Source organism: Megalops cyprinoides, chromosome 7, assembly GCF_013368585.1.
Source record: "Megalops cyprinoides isolate fMegCyp1 chromosome 7, fMegCyp1.pri, whole genome shotgun sequence".
Classification (NCBI taxonomy): Eukaryota; Metazoa; Chordata; class Actinopteri; order Elopiformes; family Megalopidae; genus Megalops; species Megalops cyprinoides.
In genome coordinates this window covers 17,470,424-17,492,261 of record NC_050589.1, presented here as the reverse complement: position 1 = coordinate 17,492,261, position 21,838 = coordinate 17,470,424, and the positions used below count along the sequence as shown (strand labels likewise).

Sequence of the window (21,838 nt, the reverse complement as noted above, 5' to 3'; positions counted from 1 at the left end):
ATAATAATAATAATAATAATAATAAATAAATAAATAAAACATTCAATATGAAGTTTGAAAACAAAAACTGTCTCTTTTAACTACAACAAACATCTGCCTCACCAGTACTATACTGTGTATAGCGTAATGCACTAAAAAGATCTGAAGCAATCCTGCCACTCTCAGTCTAGGGATAAACTTTTGTGATACGACGGGTCATCGGTTTGGTTTATGCAACTATAGCGTTAGCTACCTACTGAACTTGAAGTCCTCAGCCGGAGATGGTTTGGCCGATCAAGACGTGAATAGGTTGCCACCTTTTTTTCCCTTAAATATATTGTCATACTCAGTTTTGCCACCAGATGGAGACACAGTGAAGTGGAAAATCAGAGCGTGTGGAAAAAATATCTGTTTGAAGCGGAATTCCAGTTCTCGTTCCCCACTGTTCGGCCATACAGTACCGAGATCAAATTACACATCCTGCCAACCAACAGCGCGAAGGAGGGGTGCGGGAGAAGACCGACTGACTCACGCGGCCGGGGCAGGGGTGGAGATTCACCGCTCTACGCCGTGTATTGCGTGTAGTGCTCACATTCAACAAGGGGAAAACTATTACCAGCTACAGTTGTTTCATTTCAAGTTTTGTCCATACAATGTGAGGAAAAATGACTGATACAAGGTAAGGAGATTAAACCAGCAACGGAAATGCAGCTGTATTTAAGAGACTTGTCAATGAAAGTTTGGAAATGGATTAGAAAAGAGCATATCACACTGTTTTAAAGCAGCATTTTGGCAACTGGCTAACGTGCTAGCCAGCAAGCTAAGTTAAGTGTGTCTTACGGTTCAGATCTCTGGTTACTGTAATTGTTTCCTAGAAAAAAAATATTAGTGGCTAGCTAGCCTGATAGTTGCACGCTTGTTGAAGAATACATTAACTAACTAGCAAGCCAGTCTAGCTGCATATTAAATACTGTCGTAGCCTCTTATGGCCAGTTCGCAAGCTCGTTCACTTTGTGAGGTGTACATGTTAGATGTTTTTGTATTGTCAAGTTGCAGTACACATGAAAACAAAAGCAAACAACAGCAAGCCGTTTAAGCATTGTGGATCCTCTCTCCACACTAGATAATTACGCATTTCATTGTTGCAATTAAATCAGAGTTCATTTCTCAAGCTGCCTATCACAGTGAGTCTCATACTGGCGATCAGCACACAAAAAGTTAACGAGCTAAAGCAAGTTGTTAGATATTTATGATGCGAGCGCTGGAGCGTTTAAGGTTAAACCTGAGCTCGAGCTGCGAATATGTTGTAGTCTAGGGGGAAAAAAAAAACACCGGTAACGTTAGCTAGTCTAGTCAAGCCACCTAGATACATATTTCAAAGTGCAGGGTTTGTCAGTGACAAGAGCGACAAGATAGCTCAAGCCTTTGCAGTGCTTCAGCAGTGCGCTGGGAAGGGAATACAAGTGCTCAGAGCTGATCGTTGCCTTCTGGCGACTTGTAAATTCAAACATCACTCCTGTGCGTTTTGCGCCGGATTAATGGGGTATTCACGGAAACGTGTCTCATCTTGACCGGTATGTTTTTGAACAGATGCTGTGCGGCAGGGTGAGGTTTGTCACGCCTCAGTTCTCCTGGTGCTTAAAGCATTTTCCCAAATCAACTACCCCGTCTTCCAGGTGTCAGAATACAGTGTTGTTGATTGTGTGATGTTGTGCATCTTTTATTTATTTACCACTCTTCGCTTGCATTGTCGTTCACTCCATATTTACCAGCTCATAATTTGACTTTTTTTAGGTTAAAGTTGATATACCTAGTAGTTATTAACAACATTGCAGCTCTCCCGATACAACATACGATGTGTTTATAAGAGTTTACGGAAAAAACTTTTAAGCAAAAGAGATTGTTTATGCTTCTAAAGCTTTTTTCAAATGTGTGCACCCTGCAAGAATGTGTGTTTAAGAGTAAGAATTATGAGCAGACAGCTACTGTGAGACAAATTTCCATGCTGTTCATTTCAACTGGCAAAGCTTCGGAGTGTGTGAATTCCGATATCATGGCCATAAACCTCATCACTCAAGATCGCTGATGTGTTTTTAGTGAGAAGTTTCCCAGTTCAAAGCTGATTGTGTTTCAGGACCGTGGCCATAGTATGTGTTGTGACTGCAATGGCAGAGAAAGACGACCAGAGACACATAAACAATATTTTGTTGTGGCTTGGAAAAAAAATCGCTCTTGATTCGTTTGGCTGTGGTTAGCCTTTAATTACAAGTTTCCTCTTTTGAATCTTCTTAGATGAATCTACAAATTAGCTTGGATCAGTTCACAGTCCCAGTTTTGAAACGAAAGGCACATTTTCCGGGTTCCATTTGTTGGAATGTTTTATGCATTTTGGCTTCTAATTCCACATAATTTCCACGTTTGTTTCCCAGTATCTGCTTTGCACCCTGACACAGATGTGTAGTCCGCCATTCCTCCATTTCATTTCTTTCTGTCACTTTATTACACCACAAATATTTAATTAATGGAGGAAAAAAAGCCTTCACTCAAATTGAAAGTGGCATTCCTTGGTGTGATCTGTTCCTACAGTGTGTTTAATATGGAGGGATGTAATCAGGCTGCACATGTTGGAACCTTATTTTTGCTGCCTGAATGTCTCTTCAGTCCCTCCCTAATATTGCAATCGTTGCTAAAATGTAGACTTCAAAGAGCAAGCAGGAAGTGTGTGTGTGCGTGCACATGTGTGTCCTGCAGTGGCACTGGTGGGTACTAAAGTTTGCCCTGTCGTTTCTGGGACAGTTCGGCAGTGAGGTTCTTGGTGAACACAGGCTGAGCCACCTCCTCCCTCCTTTCAAACGCTCTTTTCGTGTTGTAACCGAGGACACGCCTCCACACGGGCAGTATGGCACGTATGTGCCCTCCTAGAGGCCACATGGAGGGCCCTGGCCCTGTGCACATAGGTTGGGGGGGGGGGGGGGGGGGGGCTCTGTGGGAACTGAAATGAGAGGAGCAAGGCATGGAGGGGACAGGTGTGCATCCCCCCCCCCCAAACATCTGCCCCTCCCTGTGCAGCCAGAGAACTCCTCTGCGGTGTTGGATTCTGCTTACACGGTCACTCGCCTCCTGTCGCTAAGGGTCGGAGGGACACGGGGGTCACTCTCGTGTGTGTGTGTGTGTGTTTGGGGGGGGGGGGGGGGGGGGGATAGAAAACGGCCAAGCGTCTGACTCAGGGGGTGTAATGCCACCCATCTCACTGTGGCACAGCATAGATGTGTGCAGAGCTCAGAGGAACCAGGTGTACGTTTGTCATGAGCGTGTGTGTGAGAGATTGTGCAATTATCTGTGTGTGTGTGTTTGAGTCTGATCCAGGGGCCCACATAAGAGCCTGCGGCCTTGCCATCACATACTTCCACTTTTCATCACTGGTGCATTGTGGTTTTCCTGCAGGTGGGATGGGTGGTGGGCAGCATGGGTCATTTTTACAGCCTGAGATCAGCTTGTGCTGACTGTAGGTTTGTGGTGCAAAGCACTGATGTCAGGTGTTGGGGCTGCAGAACAAATGTGCATTACAGATTACCATTGTGGAGATGGTGGCGTGCAGCATTGCATACACTGCGTGCAGCATTGTCTGTCTCGCCTTTGTGCCTCGGGTGTCCTGTAAGTAGCCAATCAGCTTGAATTGGTTTTGTTCTGCACCTTAATCACAGACATACTCTTTGTGCCTTTTGACACTCAGAGCAAGAGCACTTGTACTTTTCCTGTGAGAGAGCAAGAGGAAGAAAAGTGTGTGTGCATGTGTGTGTAAAAGTGAGTGCGAACCTGTGCCTGGATGTCTTTGTGTGTGTATGCGTGTGGATGCGTGTGCAGTGAAACTCTGTATATATGTGATGCTCGGATCAGAACATAGTTTGGGGGTTGGGGTGGGGTGGGGGTGATGCTACAACCCTGTGTCATGTTTAAAGGAACAAGGTTCAGATGGAAAGTCACTTGGGGGAAAGGCGCAGCGCCCGGGGTGCCCTGAATTATTTAGGTCAACAGGGAGCGAGACGTGTGTCTCATCCCGAGCAGCTGCGTGAGTGTCTCAGCGCTGCTCCGGCGATGAATTAATGATTGCTGCTCATCGCTTACAGGCAATGCTGAGAACTTAGCTGGAACAGGAGCCATTTAATCGTTTGCCTAAATCACAGGACAATATTGAAATGAATGAAAAATCCTTTGCCGTGTTAAACATCAGGCTGGGGTGTGGAGCAGCACAGTTGGGGAAAAAAAAAAAAGTCGCATGTGAACGGGGAAAAAAAGCTTTGCCTTCAGCTTTAAATTGTTAATCAAAAGTTCAGGACAAGGCGCATCGCGGCTGAGTTGAAGGGAGAGCCCTTTATGTTAAAAAAAGTCTTTCTCCCCTATTTGAATCACCGCGGCTCAGTAGGTGTCTGTCTGCAGTTGTCTAAAAAACGGTTCTCATTAAAAAATCGTCCCCATGCTGAGGTGGTCTTAAAGACGCAGCTGTTAAACAGTCTGTAAAGGCTCTGTCATTAGGCCCATTAGACATGGCTTAACTTATGTGTGGCTTCATTAACCTTGCTGTGGCTTATTAAGGGATGTTTATTCGGCTTTTTTGGCGAGGGCCCGCATCCCCCCGCTGTAGCGGGGAAGAGGGGAACACGGCCGCATGCCACGGAGCTCCAGGTGTGTCAAAAAAACATAAATAATATCGGTCTGTTGTGTTGAGAGGAGCAGATCTGGGCTGGGCCGGCTGCCCGGCTGCCGCATTTCAGTAAAGAGATTCTCAGGCTGTCCAGGGAACAGCAGTCCTGCAGAGTTTTGACTCCACGTGACTTTGCTTGGAGATAGGGGGACAGAACCACTGCATGCTCTGTTCTTTGATGCCACTACGTTTCATTATATTATGACATTAGCAGATGCTCTTATTCAGAGCGACTTTCTGTTTCTACATGTTATCCTTTTATACAGCTGGATAGTTTACTGAGACAGTTTTGGGTTAAGTACCCTGCCCAAGGATACAACGGCAGTGCCCCAGTGGGGAACTGAACCAGCAGCCTCTCTGTTACAAGCAGGCAGCAGTGTAGCATGGTGGTAAAGAGCAGGACTTGTAACTGAAAGGTTGCCGGTTTGATTTCCCACGGGGGTACTGCTGCTGTACCCTCGGGCAAGGTACTTAACCCACAATTGCCTCAGTAAATATCCAGCTGTATAAATGGATAACATTGTAAAAACCTGTAATTGATGTAAGTCGCTCTGGATAAGAGTGTCTGCTAAATGCCAATAATGTAATGTAATGTAATGTAATATACACCCCCTGCTCCTTATCACTATGCTCCACTGCCACTAAATACTAAACACTAAACTACATTCAAAGCAGCATGACAGGAAAAGCACAGTCTGTTTTTTGGGGACTCCCCTCCACGCTCGGTGGTGCAGTTCCCACAGAGGGAGCAGGTGGGCTCGGCCGTGTTTGGCCGACAGCGGTCGGGGCGAGTGGTGTCCCCTGGTCCTCGTTAATGGGACATTCATTCTCCCGCATGTTTCGCTTGGCGGGTCCTGGCTCTGGCAGAGAGAGAGGGCCTGGGGGGGCCGCTGAAGGTGGCAGGGAACGGCAGAGCCTCGTAAACCCGGGAGGCGTCGCCGCCACCGCCGTCCCGGCCCCTTCCTGCCTCTCTGATCTCCCCCAGCGCCCTCCCCCTGCCCGCCACACACATCCTTTTTAAGTCCCCTCTAATTAAAAAGCGCTTTTAATGAATAGCACTTGGACCCCAGTGAAAGTAACCGCCGCGGTCCCTGACGGCTGAAACCCCTCGGCGCGCTTAATTCAGCAAGGCTGAGGCCCTTTCAGTGCCCAGTAAATCTTTATCGCTTTTATTGCCATAGAGATGAGTGAGCAGACCCTGCTCCCTCGGACCCACTCACCCCCACTCCACCCCTCAGCGTTGCCACACTCAGCCTGATGGAGTTGCCCTGATGGATCTGTTTTTTTTGTGTTTTGTTTGCTCTCCTTCTCCGGGGTTTGTTTGCTTTGGGATTGCGTGTCAGGTGACTGTTCAGGAATGAAAGTGGGCGGAATTTGTGTCAAGGTTTGGAAGAGAGATTGGGGGGTGGGGGTGCAAGGTAATTTTGGGTTTTCTGGTTAAAATGGGCTGATGCTTAAAGGGGACAGTCAGCCCTTTGTCTTCCATTGTACCATTGTGTTGGAGCAGTTTGGAAGTGTCCCATAATGTAACACAAGGGATACCTGAGGACGGGGGGTGGTGGTTGGTTAGTCAGCGTTCCCGGCTCGCCAAACGTCAGCACAGCACTCACCGGCTGTTGCAGGCCTGAATGTAATTGTCGTTTCCATGGCAATGGACAAGCACTTGATGGATTGGTGTGGGGGGGTTGGGGGGGGGAGTGTGGATTGTGATGCATCCCGTCCCACTCTTTGCAGTGTAAATGCACTTTTTGTCTTGCAAACACAGTAATCCTTCATGAAGGGGTGAGAAGTCAGGCCTCGCAGGACAGAGCTTCCTTTGCTCTGCCTGAGCCCCCTTTAATACCGCAGCGGACGCGTGACACAAAGGTTACCCAGCCGCCGCTACCTGATACGCCCAGCTGAATCGGCCGCTCTGTTTCTGGACGCGGGGACGGCTTTGCGTGTTATTTCAGCTGGCTTTATTCAAAGCGCTTCCACCTGAGGCGAGACCCGGGCCTGGCCCGTTTCGGAATGTCATACACCGTACGCCAGTTTCACTGCTGGTAAAAAGGACCCGCTCAGGAGCTGTCCGTCACCAGAACGTGTGAGGCTGCCAGTTTGCCGTGGCAGTGCCGTGTCCAAGCTTTGCTTCTGAGCGCCTCTGAGGCGTTGGGTTGACCCCGCTTGTCCGCACCCTTGTGTGAAACGGCTCAGTAAACACTGTGGTTCAGACCAGGTCAAAGAACAACAGTGACATCATAGTTGTTTTTAGTAGGTGATGCAGGCCAGTGCTTCCCAAACGTATTTGGCCCCTGACCCACTTATAGCTTAATTTCTTTTTTACAATAAAAACACCACATGTGGCATTAGTATCCTGTTTATCAGTTCGAGAGGTGCCAGCTAATCTGGTTTGTTCCTAATGGGTAAGTGTTTTCCATAGCTGATTTATTTGATTTACTTTGAAACAAGTTCTTAACTTTGCATTCCATGTAGACTTACTTATCTGTATATATCTGTGCATACATCTGTGTTTCTGCATATGCTCTTTGTAAAATCAATGTCTAACCCACCTGTACAGTTTCACGACCCACTGGGGTCCTGACCCACTGTTTTGGAATGGTTACTGTTGTAGAGCATGGTTCCTGTTGATTTTAGTGATAGGCCAAATAGATTTATCATTTTCGGTCAGCGAAGGAGCCCTCCTATTGAACAGCACAGAGAGCTGCTGAGCTCTGTATTGTTGTCTGGTGCAGTTCCCTAAATAAAAAGAAGAAAGCTTGGACTTTGTGAATGTTGGAGCGGGGATTGTGTACGTTGGCTCCCTCCAGAAGGATGACATTCAGCTGATCCAGGACCAGCCGCCAGCTCCCCTCCCTGGCCGCGTCCCGCCCCTCTCAGTAACGGCAGTCCCAGTGCTTCCTGCGTGGCTCGCTGCTGACCCCTGACCTGCCGGTCACCCCGTCGCGTTACCCGTGTTCCAGCGCCCGGCGCAGTAAGTCATGTCACCGCAGAGAGGGAAGCGGAGAGCATTGCGACACTGGGCAGCACTGAGGGCCCGCGCAGCCAGAAGAACATCCTCGCTGATGTGTCAGCTTTTCAAACCCAAATGGACACACAGTGTGCGCAGGGACACACACACACTCACGCACACCCATTCACATGCACACTCACTCGCATGCCACGCACGCACTCTCAGACGTGCAATCACGCACTCCCTCACACAAATGCACACATGCGTACATATTCACATACACGCTCAATCACATACACAAACATGCACGCACACACACTGTCATTCAAACACACGCGAACACACACATGTGTATGCATTTCCACAGTTTTCTGGCGATTATTTACAGGTCAAATTAAACTCTCTGGCGCCTTTTGTTCTGTAGTGGTAAAGGGTTAATGAAGGAAATTCCTTTGTCTCTTTATTGCTCTGTCCAGTTAAAATGGCATGTCCTGTGTGACTGCCGCTGTACAGAGTGTCCGGTGGACTCAGCGCTTTGGGCCGGAAACAGGACTCAGGCCTGTGCACGGTACCGCCAGGCCCCCAACGATCCTCTTCCTTCCTGTCTCTCATTGGCAGTTCAGTGAGGCCCCCGCTGGGCCCGGCTCTGAGGCGGCAGGTCAAGTGTCCGTTTGTCCCAGCACTGGGGGGAGGAGGGGGAGGGGGGAGGTGTGTGGGCCACCTCAGTGTCCTGTTTCTCAGGCCCATCTCCAAAAAAGGGCTCTGCTGTCTCGTGTCGTCCGGCTCTCTGACACGCGGTGACCGGGCTCTCGCCTGCGAGAGCTGGAACTTTCCAAAACTGCCCCCCGCTAGGGCGGGGGGAGGCCCAGAAAACAATGGCTGCTTTACAGTAACCATGGCAGGGTCCCCTGCAGAGGTTAACTCAACTTTCTTTAAATAGCAATGCGAGGAGGGTGGAGGGGGTGGGCAGGGGGGTGGATTGGGTAAGGGTCAGGCTGTTTGGACATCGCAGCTGTTCAGGGGCCCTAACCCTTACACCCCGGCACGGAATCCTCCCCAGACCATACTGCAAGTGAAGGCCGTTCAGCAACACAGAGCCCTCACTGGAAACACATGTAAGATCATGGCTAACGCAGAGTCAGAGTGTGGCTGTGTAGGGTCAGTGTACCCATCTCAGGCTGTGACGGTCCTCTTCAGAGGAAGCCAGATCTGCATAGGACTATTGTGTAAAAAGAGTCTATTAAATCAGTCAGACAGGCACGTTATGGTGCAGATGTGTCTGACCATAGTCTCATTCTGCGATCTAGGTCAGAATTTCAGAAGTGGAGACTCATTGCTCAGTTTCTGTTACTGAGGGAAAAATATCACAGGAGCTCAACCGATGCTATGACTGCATCACAGCATCCAGCTCTTATTTACTTCAGACTGTGCCGGTTTGTTTTCTCTTATTCCAGCGAATATGTCATAATTTGTTAATGTGATCTTTCGAGTTGTTTTAATTTTTCTCTCCCCTGGGCCTAATTGACATAACCGTTAGATTTTATGGAAATTGCTGAGTGGTTTGCCTCCTGTCAGTTTTGAGTCTGAAGATCTAATAAGGCGGTGCTGTGACCTGATGTCTGGCCAACTGGATCAGTGGTTTAGAATCTGTGGTTTGGAGTGCAACTCTCTTTGCTGCGTTTGTATTTTATAGTTTTCTGTCACTGACTCAACCCTGACAGCATTTTTGTCTGTGGAATGTGAGCTGTGTAGTAGTGATATGATATTTATGATGTGCTGAGCTTAAAACATTAATGTTAAGCTCATTTATTAAAGAAAACAAGTTGTCTTTCCAGTGCGGTACAGCAGCAGTAAGGATGATATTGTGATCTGCGGTGAGAGTGTACACTCTTTGGGTTCACTATGAGCTCACCTGTGCTGTGGTTCACTATAATTGTGGGCTGTACTGGGGTTCACTATAAGATCAGTTGTACTGGGGTTCACTATAAGGTCAGCTGAGCTGTGGTTGACTATAAGCTTGGCTGTCCCGGCTTACAGGGTCTTTGGAGTTACACGGCTGCAGCCCTGTTTGTGTGTGTGTGTAGAGGGTAGGTGACGGGGGGAGTAGATGAGCGCGCTCTGTCACGTACAGGGAGGCAGTGGGATGCAGAGCAGGGCCCTCAGGCAGTCTGAGAGCAGCCTGCTTTATGGGCCCTGATGCAGAGATCAAAGCCTACCTAGATGAGCCACTCTGAGCTCATTTCCGTCTCCTCAGCTCGAGCCCGGGAATCACCACCTCCCAGCGGCCCTGTGGTCTCCGAGCGCCCCGGCAGGCGCAATAGATCAGGGTCCCAGGACCGGCTGTTCCCCTACCAGGAGAACCCTCTGCCACTGAGTCACTCTTAGACAGAGCAGGCACAGATATCCAGTAACACTGACACCTCTTTGTTGCCCTCTTCGAGAGAAACAGCGCTAATATTTAATGTTTGGGGAATAGCGCTGGGTTCTCTGTTGATATTTGTATGCTGGTATTTCAGATTACTCACGTTCATGTGCGGCTGGCAGCCTCATTTGAATCAATATCTAAATTTTTAACAGATTCAATCAAGTATGTAATTTTTTTCCCCCTCAGGCAAACATGGTGTCTGAGTATTAGGTGTAGAGGGCCTCCCCTGTGTAGAGGGCCACTGTATTTAATCTGAGGCAGTGTCAGGGAAACAATGTGGGGGGGGGGGGGGGGGGGGGTCTTTTAGAAAGCCGTGTCCGCAGTGAGGGTAATCTTAGCCATGAGGGGCAGATGAGCTATGCCTGTCCTGCGGGGCTTCTGGGGGGTGATAGGATTGCTGGCACCAGCCTCCCTTCGGCCCTGCTGGCGGCCTGCCAGCCCTGCCGCCCAGCTCCGCGGTGGATCTGTTAACAGAGGAGTCACACTTGATAATTTGCGACGGTTTATTCTTTCGCAGAATAAGCCCAGCGTTTGTTCGCACTGTAAAAATTTTTTTGCTTGTGTTTGCTTGAACAGACATGGACAGCTGCAGCTGCCCCAGCGGTGCCCCCTTACCCCCGTCCCCCCCTCGTCCCAAGGGGGTCAGGGAAGAATAGCAGCCACAACCTGTGTGAGGAGCAAACACTGGCAGCTTTGTGTGAGAGAGCGAGAATGAGAGAGGGAACAGGCCACAGGGATCCCCCAGGCCTCTGGGAAGAGACCCCTTCTACCCGCCAGCTCTCACTCCCCAGAGCTAAGCGGCAGAGAGAGAGAGAGAGAGAGAGACGCAAGGAGCGTACACAGATACAGTGAAAACAATCAGAGAGAAAAAGAAGAGCTCCATTATTGCTCCACGGTTCATTTTTTCTGCCTTACAGGGTAGTGGGCTGCAGTCAGGGCTGCCAAGGCATTTGTCTCAGATGTTTGACTCAATAAATACACACCACACTGTGCTGAAACACAGCGTGCAGATGGTACTGTACGCTTATTTGCCCTCCTGGTGCTGGCAGAGTGAGTGAGAGCAAGAGAGAGACATCAACAAACAGAAGAAAGGGATAGGGGAAAAAAATGGACAACTTGGGGAAGACAGGTGCAGGAAGGTTTTTTTCTAACTTCGGGAGAAATAATCTGACATTTAAAACGCATATTTTCTCCTCCTCCTTCTGCATTCTTTCTCCTGTTCCTCCCCCTTGCACTCTCCCTACTGCAGTTCTCAGTCCTCTTTCCTTTCCCTCTATCTCTTCCTCTGTCTCTGTCTCCCTCAGAGATAACCAACTCGGCATGGTTAATTTGCTTGCCTGATATGGAAGTCGCTGGAAACTCTAGCGAACATGTAGCAGGTCGTGCTAACAGCGTGTCTGTGATAATGCTTAGTGGCTTTTTGGATGTGGCTGAACGAAGAAAGGCATTCTGTGCCAGCACTTTTCCTGTTGTCAAGCTCCTCCCCCGCCCCTACCGTCCAGGGGTTCCAAAACCTCCAGAGTGAACGCTGCCCCAGGAGCGATCAGAATAACGCCCGCTTAATGAGGCGTTCGCCGAGTTACGATTACTGGAAAGTGGAGTGCCTTAAGTACAGTTTCCTTTTGTGCGTGCGGGTCCGCATGTATGTGTGCCAGAGGGGCGCAAAATGCGAAGCAGATTGTTGTCTAGACTCTAACGCTCGGTGATTGCAGACTGCTCTTGGTTTAGAGATGAGATAAAGATTTTACGAGTTGGCGGGATCACCAGGGTCCGACTGCAGGCCTGTGGGTGGGATGAGAAGCAGCGAGGAGACAGAACACTGATACACCGACCCTCCCAGTCTTTCGTCCGACCAATCAGATGGCCGCTTAACCCCCCCCCGCAATCTCCTGGCAGGACCCGAACCACTCCACGATCCAGTTTTTCCTTTGGTTGAGAGTGGCAATCCTCCGTAATCCAAACAGTCACCGTGATTGATGCAAAACATAAACCAAGAGTGGCGGGGCCTAGCCATCGTTCTGAGCCCCTGCGGAAGAAAAGGAATAATTCTCAGCTGTGATGATAAATGTCTGGGGGAGAGCGGTGAGTCAGGGGTAATCTCTGGAATTAAGCGCGACTTAAAAAGACAAGTTTAAAGCGATATATTTCATCAGCCAAGGATGACAAAAGATCCTGGGAGATTTCGCAAAGCTCCGAGAGACTCTTGGCTGGCCCCCGAAAAAAAGCCAACCCCAGACAAGACCAGCCTTGTCAGCAGCGCAAAGACGAACCGACGTGATGAGGGGTTGCGGGTTTTGTCTTTTTTTTTTTTTTTTCTCGGCATCAAAGTTTGCGATGCAAAAAGGTTTCTTTCGCTCGCTCCAACCTGCGACAGGAAGAGAGGCTCCTGTTGGGACTGGAGCTGAGGTTTTTGTGTGTTGTGCAGATTGGCAAGCTGTTCAGAACCCTGCTCTCCCTTTCTGTTCTATTATTCATATCAGATGTTGATCTATTTATGCATCCTGGAAGCTCTGCCTGTACCACAGGAGCACCTTCTTTATCATCTGTCAGCTGAAAGTATTGTTGCCTGTTAATGAGGAGAGCAGAGGGTGTATATCAGAGAGCTACACAAGTCCTCTGCGCCCCCTGCTAGGGAGCATGCTGACTTCTACAGAGCAATACAAACTCCTCATTCAATAAGCGGTATCTTGTCTTTTTCAAGTTCTCGCTCGTGCACGCACACACACACACACACACACACACACACCACAGACATCGCACACATACACATATGCTGAAGACTGGAGGAGTATTTTCTGTTCCTTTCAGCCTTCTGTAAAAGTAGTCAGTCAGTTAATTCATTTTATGCTCATTTTGTTATAGCGTATAACCAGAAATCAGAACAGGTATATGTCAGTTACTTCACAAGAGCATGCATCACTGCGTACGCGAAATCATCATTTTTTCCTCTTAGCTGTCCTCACGAGGAAAAAGCGAAGCATTCCTTCAGCTTGATACAAAGCATTGCTACCGTAATCAAGAAGCCTTCCCAATAAAAATGAAAGAATTGGGCAGAACTGGAGAACACAACAAACCGAAATATTGCTGAGAAAGGGGAGCCAATAAGCCGAATGTTTTAAAAACAGGCAGTGTAATTGGATGTTTTAGAATCCGTGTAGTTTTCAGTATGAAGGAGGTCAGATCCGTTCCATCCCAGAGTGAGGGCTCTGTAGGCTGGTACCAGATACCCGGCACAGCAAAGAAGGACAAACAGCACAGTGTGGGCCCCAGAGGTCTCTGTGTGTCCCTGCTCAGAAAAGCTGCTGGGAAGGCAGGTTGCGCCTCTGCTTGGGCCCTCTGTAATTTGTTTTGGTGGGTGGGTGGAGAGGATGTTTGACGCTCTTTTATTTTTACCTCAAAATTGTAACCTCAGCGGAGAATGGACTTTGTGTCTCTGGGCAGGAAGTGGCTGGCGGTTAAAAACTGATCTGGCCACCGTCACCGCCGCGATCAGGCCAAACACGCATCTCAAAATAAATGGCAGCCCCTGTTTTTAAACACTCATGGCTCGATGGTCAGCCAAGGTTGGGACCCAGGGCCGTTCCCTAAATAGTCCTGTTTATTGCACAGGCCGCAGGCAGGTTTCTGAGTCAAGGTGGAAGGCAGGGGCCGAAACAGAAGTGGTGCAGCATGAAGTGTGCAAAATAACCAATGGACTCTGTGATCTAGTGACTGATGTATGGTAGTATACTTGGCTTCCCTTGTCTAGTCAGGCTGCACAAGTTAACTTAGGTTAGGCCTTGGATAATGTTATGCTCACATTCACTGGTCTGGGAGTGTTGTTAGCCTGGTCTGACACTGTTGCTCATTCAACTTGAATGGATATGCTTATTTACCATTGTGCTGGAAGTCGCTCTGGATAAGAGCGTCTGCTAAATGAATGTAATGTAATGTAACATAGCCAAGCGCGCCGATAAGCTGGGGAGCTGTTGCTGTGAGCTCTCTAAAGAGCGGCACTTAGTCCGGTAAAGATTTGGTTGAAGGGTCAACCTGTCATTAGTCGCACAGATTCCAGCTGCTGTGGAAGGAAGGGAGATGGAGTGTTCTCATCAGAGCTGCATGTGCAGGGCCTGTTCTGGAATGTATGTAGCATGTGTGTATGTCTGGGACACACGGATCAGGAACAGGGGGAAGAGAGAGAGAGAGAGAGAAGCAGAGCGGGAGGTATTTCTGCTGAAACAATCACCTCAGTGACTTGCCTCTTAAGTTGTTCCACAGATGCTTAAAAAATACTGTTTTCCCAAGTGAATCGGAGATTGTTTATAACCGAAGTTATTGTAAACAGTGAAAGAAAAGAGGTTTTTCATGACAACTCCTGTCACCTGTCTGGTTGTAAAAGCTGAGAACAAATGTCTTTTCTGCACTTTAGCTTAAAATGGGTCTGCCACTTTTTATTAATTTGGTGGTTAAAGAAAGGAGTTGTGTTAAAAAGTGTAGAAATATGATTCTGTTATTTATGCTGTTTCTGAAAGTCATACTGACTCGTAATGTCATTGATTAAAAGTGCAGCTATCGGTGAATCAAATCTGCCGCAGAGGCATTAAAGCTGAAATATGAACTTTGACCTTGGCAGCACATTGCCTCCCCTATCCAATTGTGCTGCTCAGGTGTAAATGCTGCCATAGTGTTGACATTTATTTCAGACCTTTTCAGACTCTGAAACAGAGGATAGAATATGTCAGGATTGAGGCATGATTCCAGACCCCCACCTTCCCAAAAAATGCCCCACTTTCAGACAATGGGCTGCATCATTAAGGCTGTTGTTTTTCATCACTGGGAAAGTTCCAGCTATTTTAAGCGCAAACATGGGCGACTTTATTTTTAGACAGAGGTGTAAGTTCCCAAAGAAAGTGCTGTTTTATCAGAGAGGCCCTTGAAGACACCGGGGGAGAGAGAGCGCGCCTTCCTGGAAAATTGGCTGCTCCTCTTCTTGGCTTGGCCGAGGGTGCCACATGTTTTCTCTCTTTGTCTCCTGTTTTATTTATTTATATGCAGTCATCCTGCTGCAGAAACAGCTCCTGGGCCCAGAGGAGGAATACGGCGGGCTTCTGAGGACGGGTCGGCACCGGCTCTCCTCACGACCTCCGGGACGCGTCGCGATTCGTGGGCCTGAGCCCGCAGATCGAAGCGCATCGAGAGGCAGAACAAAGCCCCTTTCTGACTCCTCGGCTCTGTGCCGCTGCGCACCCTGCATTCCTGCCTTATAAAGGTGTAGCCCGGCACAGGCGTGTTAGATTACGGGCCCAGATTAGTTTATTAGCAGGCGGCGGGCAGAGGAAGGGAAGTGGCGCACACACGGTCCTCCAGCAGCCGGGGGGGGGGGGGGGGGGGATGACAGAGAGAGGGTGTGCTCGAGCGGTGAAACGAGAGAGGGAGACAGAGGAGGAGAACCTCTCCGTTAATCACGAGAAGCCTTTCCGTTTCTTGCCGGCTGCGCTCGTCCGCTGGTTTTGTGCTCCCCTGACGGTGAGGTGGTCCACGTCCGGCAGCCTCTCTCAGTCCCGGCCCCTTGCCCCCCCCCCGAGCTTAGACATTCTCCCTCTGAAATCGCTGCGGGTAGAAAAATGTGCCTGTCATCGTCGCATGATGGGAATGGTGGGAATTAGCCTTTGCCACAGCACGAGTCTCTTTAGAATGAGAGAACGGCTTGCTGCTTGCCTGAGCTGAACTGCTCAAAAACAGTACCCTTCCCATTATGGAAATCACATAAAACATACATATGTATCTAAATGTTGCACAAGAGAAAGTGTGCGCGCACGTGCGTGCATGCGCACGTCTGTGGCTGTCTGCAGTGGAAGGGAGGTTTTCCGTTTGATAAAGCGTGCCCGCCTCTGATCCTGTTACTTCCTGTAAATCATGATCATTGATGTGAGCGTTTGAAGTCTAATAGACACAAACGGCTCAGGGCGGGGAGCGTGACTCATCTCCACGGTACTGTATGAGCTTCCCCATCACATTCGCACCATGCAGCAGAGGACAGGCCAGGGCGGCCTCCTTTCATCCCATTTTCAGATTTTACGCATTTTAAGCAACACGTTGATATTCTGGTCATCTAATTGGCTACCTGAGTTTTTCGAGAACTGTGTTTCAGTTGGAGTTAAACTTCACAGCCCGTGTCCTTTCGTCAGTGTGCATGGCGAGAGTATGTATTTTTGCTTGTGTGCTTTTCCTCAGTATTTGGAAGTCAGAATGTGTTTTTAATGTTGAGTTAGTCTCCCCTGGGTAATTTGAGTTTCTTATGAAGTGCTTGAACTGCTGAAGCCAACTTTCCTCCACTTCTGAACTGTAGTCCATTTCACAAGCAACAGGGAGCCGCTCATTAATAGTCCCACCCTCACCCTACCCGACCTCTCTTTCTCTTTCTCTCTCTCCCTCTGTCTCCTTCTCTCTCTTTCTCACATGCAAACACACTCAGCCATTGTGCAAACACACAACCCACATGAATTAAGGTGCTTTTCCAGCAAAACCTCAACTTCTGTTCTTGCTAATAACTGCAGAGAAGTGTGACGCCTCTGTCGTCAGGGTGTAAAAACCCTGCTAAGATTTGGGATTTCGCTCCTGACTGTAGGAGCTGGCACAGCCACTGCCAGCAGGAAGGTATTCAGCCTCTCGGGACGCAGTCAGACACTGTCTCTCTCTAGACTAAGAGCACACAGCTTCTGCCTGCCCTTCCAGTCTCTCGCAGTGCCTTCTGAGTCAGCGCCCAATGATTAATAAGCACACCATTTTTTTTTTTGTGTCGTTCCCTCGAAAGGAGAAAAGTGCAGTTAATCACGCTAGGTGAAGCCGGCCCTTTTCCTCATGACAAAGGGGAGGTCAGCAAGACCACACTGCTCCTCTTCTGCCTTTGTCTGTCAGCCAGGTATTCCAGGCCATTAAAATGGGGGTGGTGTGGGGGGGTGGTTGCTTCCCCCCCAGTGAAGTGTGCGTGCGGTGCCCAGGTGGTGAGAGAGCACTGAGGGGACAGCAGGAAGCGCACCCCAGACCTCACACGCGCTGCTCTGTGTCAGCTGTGTCATTGCTGCCCGCGGCTCCGCGCTCCTCTCTCTTGTGGTGAGAGTGGTAGGGGAGGAAGCAGAGGCGAGGCAGGAGGCTCAGGTGAGACTGAATGAAGGCTGTGGGACTCCAGAGCCGCACCCCCGCAGCGCCCAGTCAGTCTCCACTGTGTCACCCCCGTTGCTGTGGAGCGTTATTGATCTTTAAAGCCCTTATTTCACAGTGTTAGGATCCTCTCAGGAAACCTCACGGGGCAACTCTTCCACACAGCGTGCCACTTGCAGTGTTAACTGGATTGCGTTTTTTTTTTTTTTTTTTTTTTTTGGAAGCACAAAGTTGAGAAAAAGATTCGGATTTAATAGTCCTTGTCATCTAAGCCATTAATTCCTTGTGTTTTATGGAACTGGAGTTTAATCTGTTTCAGTCTTGCTGCTTTTGAAATAAAGCATTATCATGCAGATATCTGCTGTGAATAGGATAAGCTTTGAGGTATTCAGGTGCATGTAGTACTGCTGAGGACATGTGGCTGCTTTATGTGGGATTGTTTGGTTTCTCTTTGTCTTTTGTAGCATGCAGTGGCTGTATCCTGACACCGTGCTTTCATGTGCACCAGGAAACAATTCTATAGCAGTTGAGAATGAAATGTAGTGCATTGTTGTGACAGCCTGCGTGTGTGTGTGTGTGTGTGTGTGTGAGTGTTTGATAGAGACCTTCCTGTGTACATTATATCTGATTCAGGTTGAGATAAGACATGTCGAAATGGGCTTCTGTGGTAAGATCTACATTGTGTTTATGGAGGAACAACAAAAGAAAGAACAATAATGATTACTCTACTTTAAGATGTATTTGAAATACATTTACAAGTACAAATACAAATAAAAAAATAGAGGGCTTACAGGTACGTCTCCTCAGTGCGTAATCTGTAACAAAAGAAGCGCAGTCCCCTGTATCATTAAAGTTTAAAAACTTCACAAACGCTCATATCATTCCGGTTATGATAAATGGATACTGTCTCCATTGTGTGGGTCATTATTGTAAGATAATCTTAAGAAATCTTCCAAATGAGAGAACTTCAGTTACAGCTTTATGCTCTGTAACCTGTGAAATGGTCCTGAAGTAAACAGGTGCTGGGCATTGGCTCGTAGTCAGACCAAACAGTGTGTCTCGCGTTCTGCAGTTCAGTGTTTTTCTGCATCAAAGGTCACTTTTCCTGTGGCCTTGGAAGTGGAACTTTGCCCTCTCGGCTGTGAGTGTGCGGGGAGCGCACGTGTGTGAGAGTCAGCATGTGCACGTGCCCACTTGTGTATGTTCTTGGAGCTGCTCAGGCAGTTCCCGCGGCTTTTCTTTCACTGCGAGGCTTAACGTACGTGACTCTAATGGAGAAGAATTCGAAGTGAGGCATTCTGGACCTGAAATATTAGCCTCCCCTGGGACTCTGAAACCACAGTGATGGAGCAGCAACGCTCCGCTTAATCTATTCGTCTGTGCTGCGAACACTGTCTCACCCATTCGATATTTGCCGTTCTGCAGGTCCTGTAGCCCCGGTGCAGAGAGACACAGGTTTTGGGTGCTTTATTGTTGTCGGTCAGCTGTCAGAAAATAATGCAGCATGGTTTTCCCACAGAACTCCCCACCCCCCACCCTATTCAGATGGGTAAAAGAAAGAAGCCCCTGTGGCTTCATCAGACAGGCATATAGTTTTTCACCATGTAAGCAGAAAGGCACCACAAACTGTGTTAATTGCTCACAGAGTTGGCTTGCTCATGGAGAGGACCAGATGGCCCCGCCACAGTGGTCAGGTACAGCGCGTGGATTATTGCAGAGGCCAGGCGTAAGAGGAGCCGCAGTTTCCGTGTTTATTTACCCAGCTAAGTGAAGGCAACAGGTGAGGCCTGTCACCAGGGCAACGGCCCCCTCTAGGCCAGGCCCTAGCAACAGCTGAGCAGAGTGTCAGTAGCAGCACAGCGTAAATCAGAACTGTCCTGAGTCCTGACCATTTGTACCTTTGGTGATGTGCTGTGCTGTGTGTGTGTGTGTGTGTGTGTGTGTGTGTGTGTTTTACATGTGTAAAGGGTCTTTGTTGCTTAGTTGGGTTTCAGTCGAGGAACTGTGTTAAACTCTCTGCCACGCACGTTCACACATATCACGCTTTAATTTCGTTCAGAGAGATGGCTGACAGGTTAATTTATGTTGTCAGGCATATGTGAAACCAAAAGTGTATAGTAGAATGTTGAATCTGTCCGCTTGGCTGATGTGGTCCAAAGTCCAGGATAAGCTGGTTTATGTATTTCGATACCTTTAAGGAGGAGGTATTCCCAGCCCATGAGTTGTACTTGCAGACCGAAAACTTGAGGCCCATCAATGTCAGCAGTGAGGGAGATCTGTATTTGTTCAGGTACAAGAGGAGGAGCCATTTGTGCTGGGAAAACAAACTGAAAAGAATGGCAGAACTGGTAAAGTGAGCAGGGGACTGAAATGAAGTGAAGGAAAACTGAATGCCTTTTAACTTGTTTTTTTACTTTTTAACTCTCCTTTTAACTGGGTGATTACCAAAGAGTTTCTCAACAGCACAGACCAAAATTATAAGAAATTAGTCATGGTACATAAATATGTGGGATGCTATTCATAAATCTGGTTGTCCCTTAGACACAAAGTAGAAATGCTGACATAAAAGGATTTCACAACATACATCACATGGTCTCCACTTGAATTCTGGCTTGGTTATATTTTCCACTCTGAAAGCAAACCACTTTGTCACTTCTGGGATCTGTGTGGGGCAACGTACCAGAAAACAAGAATGTGATACATCCCTCATTAAAGAAATAGTCCAATGGAAAGCTTCCCTGGCGGATTTAGAAAGGCTTCTATGTCGAGATATCCATCCGCGGATATTGTAGTATCCACTCAGTTATTCCTTCTGCATCTTCCTTTTCCTGCCTGCATCCATACTTTTTGTACCTGAACCGCATATTAAATAATAAAAATGCATGTTGATGAATCGATGAAACAAATGGTTTTCCTGTCTATTACAAAGCAATGCTGTTGCAAATACAAAAATCAAACTGTGAGAATGGTAATAATAGCCACAGTAAGTTTTTCTCTAATAAGAGGGAAAAAAAATCTTACCCATTTTTATTTTAAGCCCAGTAGCGCTTCTCTGAAGAGAAATCACATCCCCCTCAAAAAAGTTTGACGGGCACTTAGAAGGAAAGGGAATATAGTGATTAGTTTTTTTCAGCAGAGCTTTAGCACTGTAGGCTGCATGCTTCAGGTCGGAGACGCAGTAGGAAGAGCCTGAGCTGCACAGCTATGTCAGACTGCTGAAGGTGGGCTTCTGCACAGGCAGGGGCTCTGTTCTCTGTTCAGAGGGAGGTGTGCAGGAAGGAGCGCGTGCGGTGCTGCGGGAGCCGCCGATGGCGGCAGATGAGACGGAGAGAGCGGGCGGAGGCCGGGCGCAGAGACCGGCTCGCTAGGCCAGGCTCACGGCCTCTCGGCGGCTGTTTTGCGACGCTCCAGTGCATGTTGGGCGCGAGCCCAGGAGCAAATGGGCATGTGGTCACACTGGGGTGGAGGGCAGCTCACTCATTTTCGCCTTTGCGGGCAGCCCGGTTGCAGTTGCCAAGGGCACTGGCAGAGGCTGTGGCTGAACAGGGACTGCTCTCAAGGGCATGCTGCTCAGCACATGTTTAGGGTCTCTCTTTCAAGCGCATGACATTCAGAGTGTATCTAGGGCCACTCTTTCAAGGGGATAATATTCAGCATGAGTCTAGGGTCTCTCTCTCAAGGGCACAATGATCATAGTGTGTTCAGGGCCTTTCTTTCAAGAGCATGTCTAAGATTGTATTTGGGGAGGTTCTCTCTCAAGGGCACAGAGTTCGAACATGTTAGGGTTGTCCCCAGAATGTCCTCTTTCATCTGTGTCCACAGGGATTTCCGAAAGAGAGAGTTTTGTGGCTTTGGGGCGCAGCTGTGTGCGTGTGTGTGGGGGGGTGACCCCCAGCTCTTGGTTCTTCCTGGCCGGCGACCTCTACAGGCAGACGCACTGCAGAGTGAAAGTGTCGAACAGTCAGTCATCACCGGTGAGGGGTGGGCCGATCCCGACCCGCAGACATCCAGCGCTCTCCTTACCTCAGAGACGCCAGGTGCGCAGTGCCACAGGGTCACTGTGGGTCACAGCGTGGGAGAGGGGTGGGTTGCACGCTACAGAGCTCACAGCTGGAGCACCAAATCCTATTAAATGAGCAGGATAAATCAAATCGTCATGAACAGCCTAATTTATATATGGAGTATGACTAAGCTTGGAGGATTTTCAATGGTAATTTTTTAAGTAAGTAGGCCTGTGTCGACCAAATAAAAATAGATCTGTTTTGATGAACACAGTAAGATCTGCTCTCATAGATATGGAGATCTGAAATCACTGAAGTGGTTTCATAACAGTGCTGTGATGCCGTATTGAACTGCTTGTAAAAAAAAAAAAAAAATGAACTCCCAGTTTGATGTCAGAGGGTCTGTTTTAAGGTTTCAGGGGATTCCAAATTTCTGTGTTCTTTCATTAAAATAAATGGTTTGTAATCACATCTCTGTCATCACACTCTATTCATGGAACATACCAACGACCACCCAACATAAATATCTGTTGAAATCTCCCAAACTGAGTTTCATCTCCGTGCTGAGGGGCTTGTACTTTGGTTCCCCTTCTTTGAATTTGTAGCTCTGCTACAGCATTGTTATACAGGACTCGGATCTG

The 21,838-nt window shown here is 48.3% G+C and overlaps 1 protein-coding gene across 2 annotated transcripts in view; it reads left to right on the top strand.

Annotated features, from left to right (window-relative positions):
• Positions 1 to 571: 571 nt before the first annotated feature.
• The window catches only part of si:ch211-218g4.2 (rho GTPase-activating protein 39), a 63,946-nt gene continuing 42,679 nt past the window's right edge, over positions 572 to 21,838 (top strand). For both annotated transcript variants that reach the window (XM_036533147.1, XM_036533146.1), the window contains exon 1: positions 572 to 658. In XM_036533147.1, the coding sequence (XP_036389040.1) occupies positions 645 to 658 (14 nt within the window). In that variant the 5' untranslated portion in view covers positions 572 to 644. The remainder of the gene's footprint in view (positions 659 to 21,838) is intronic.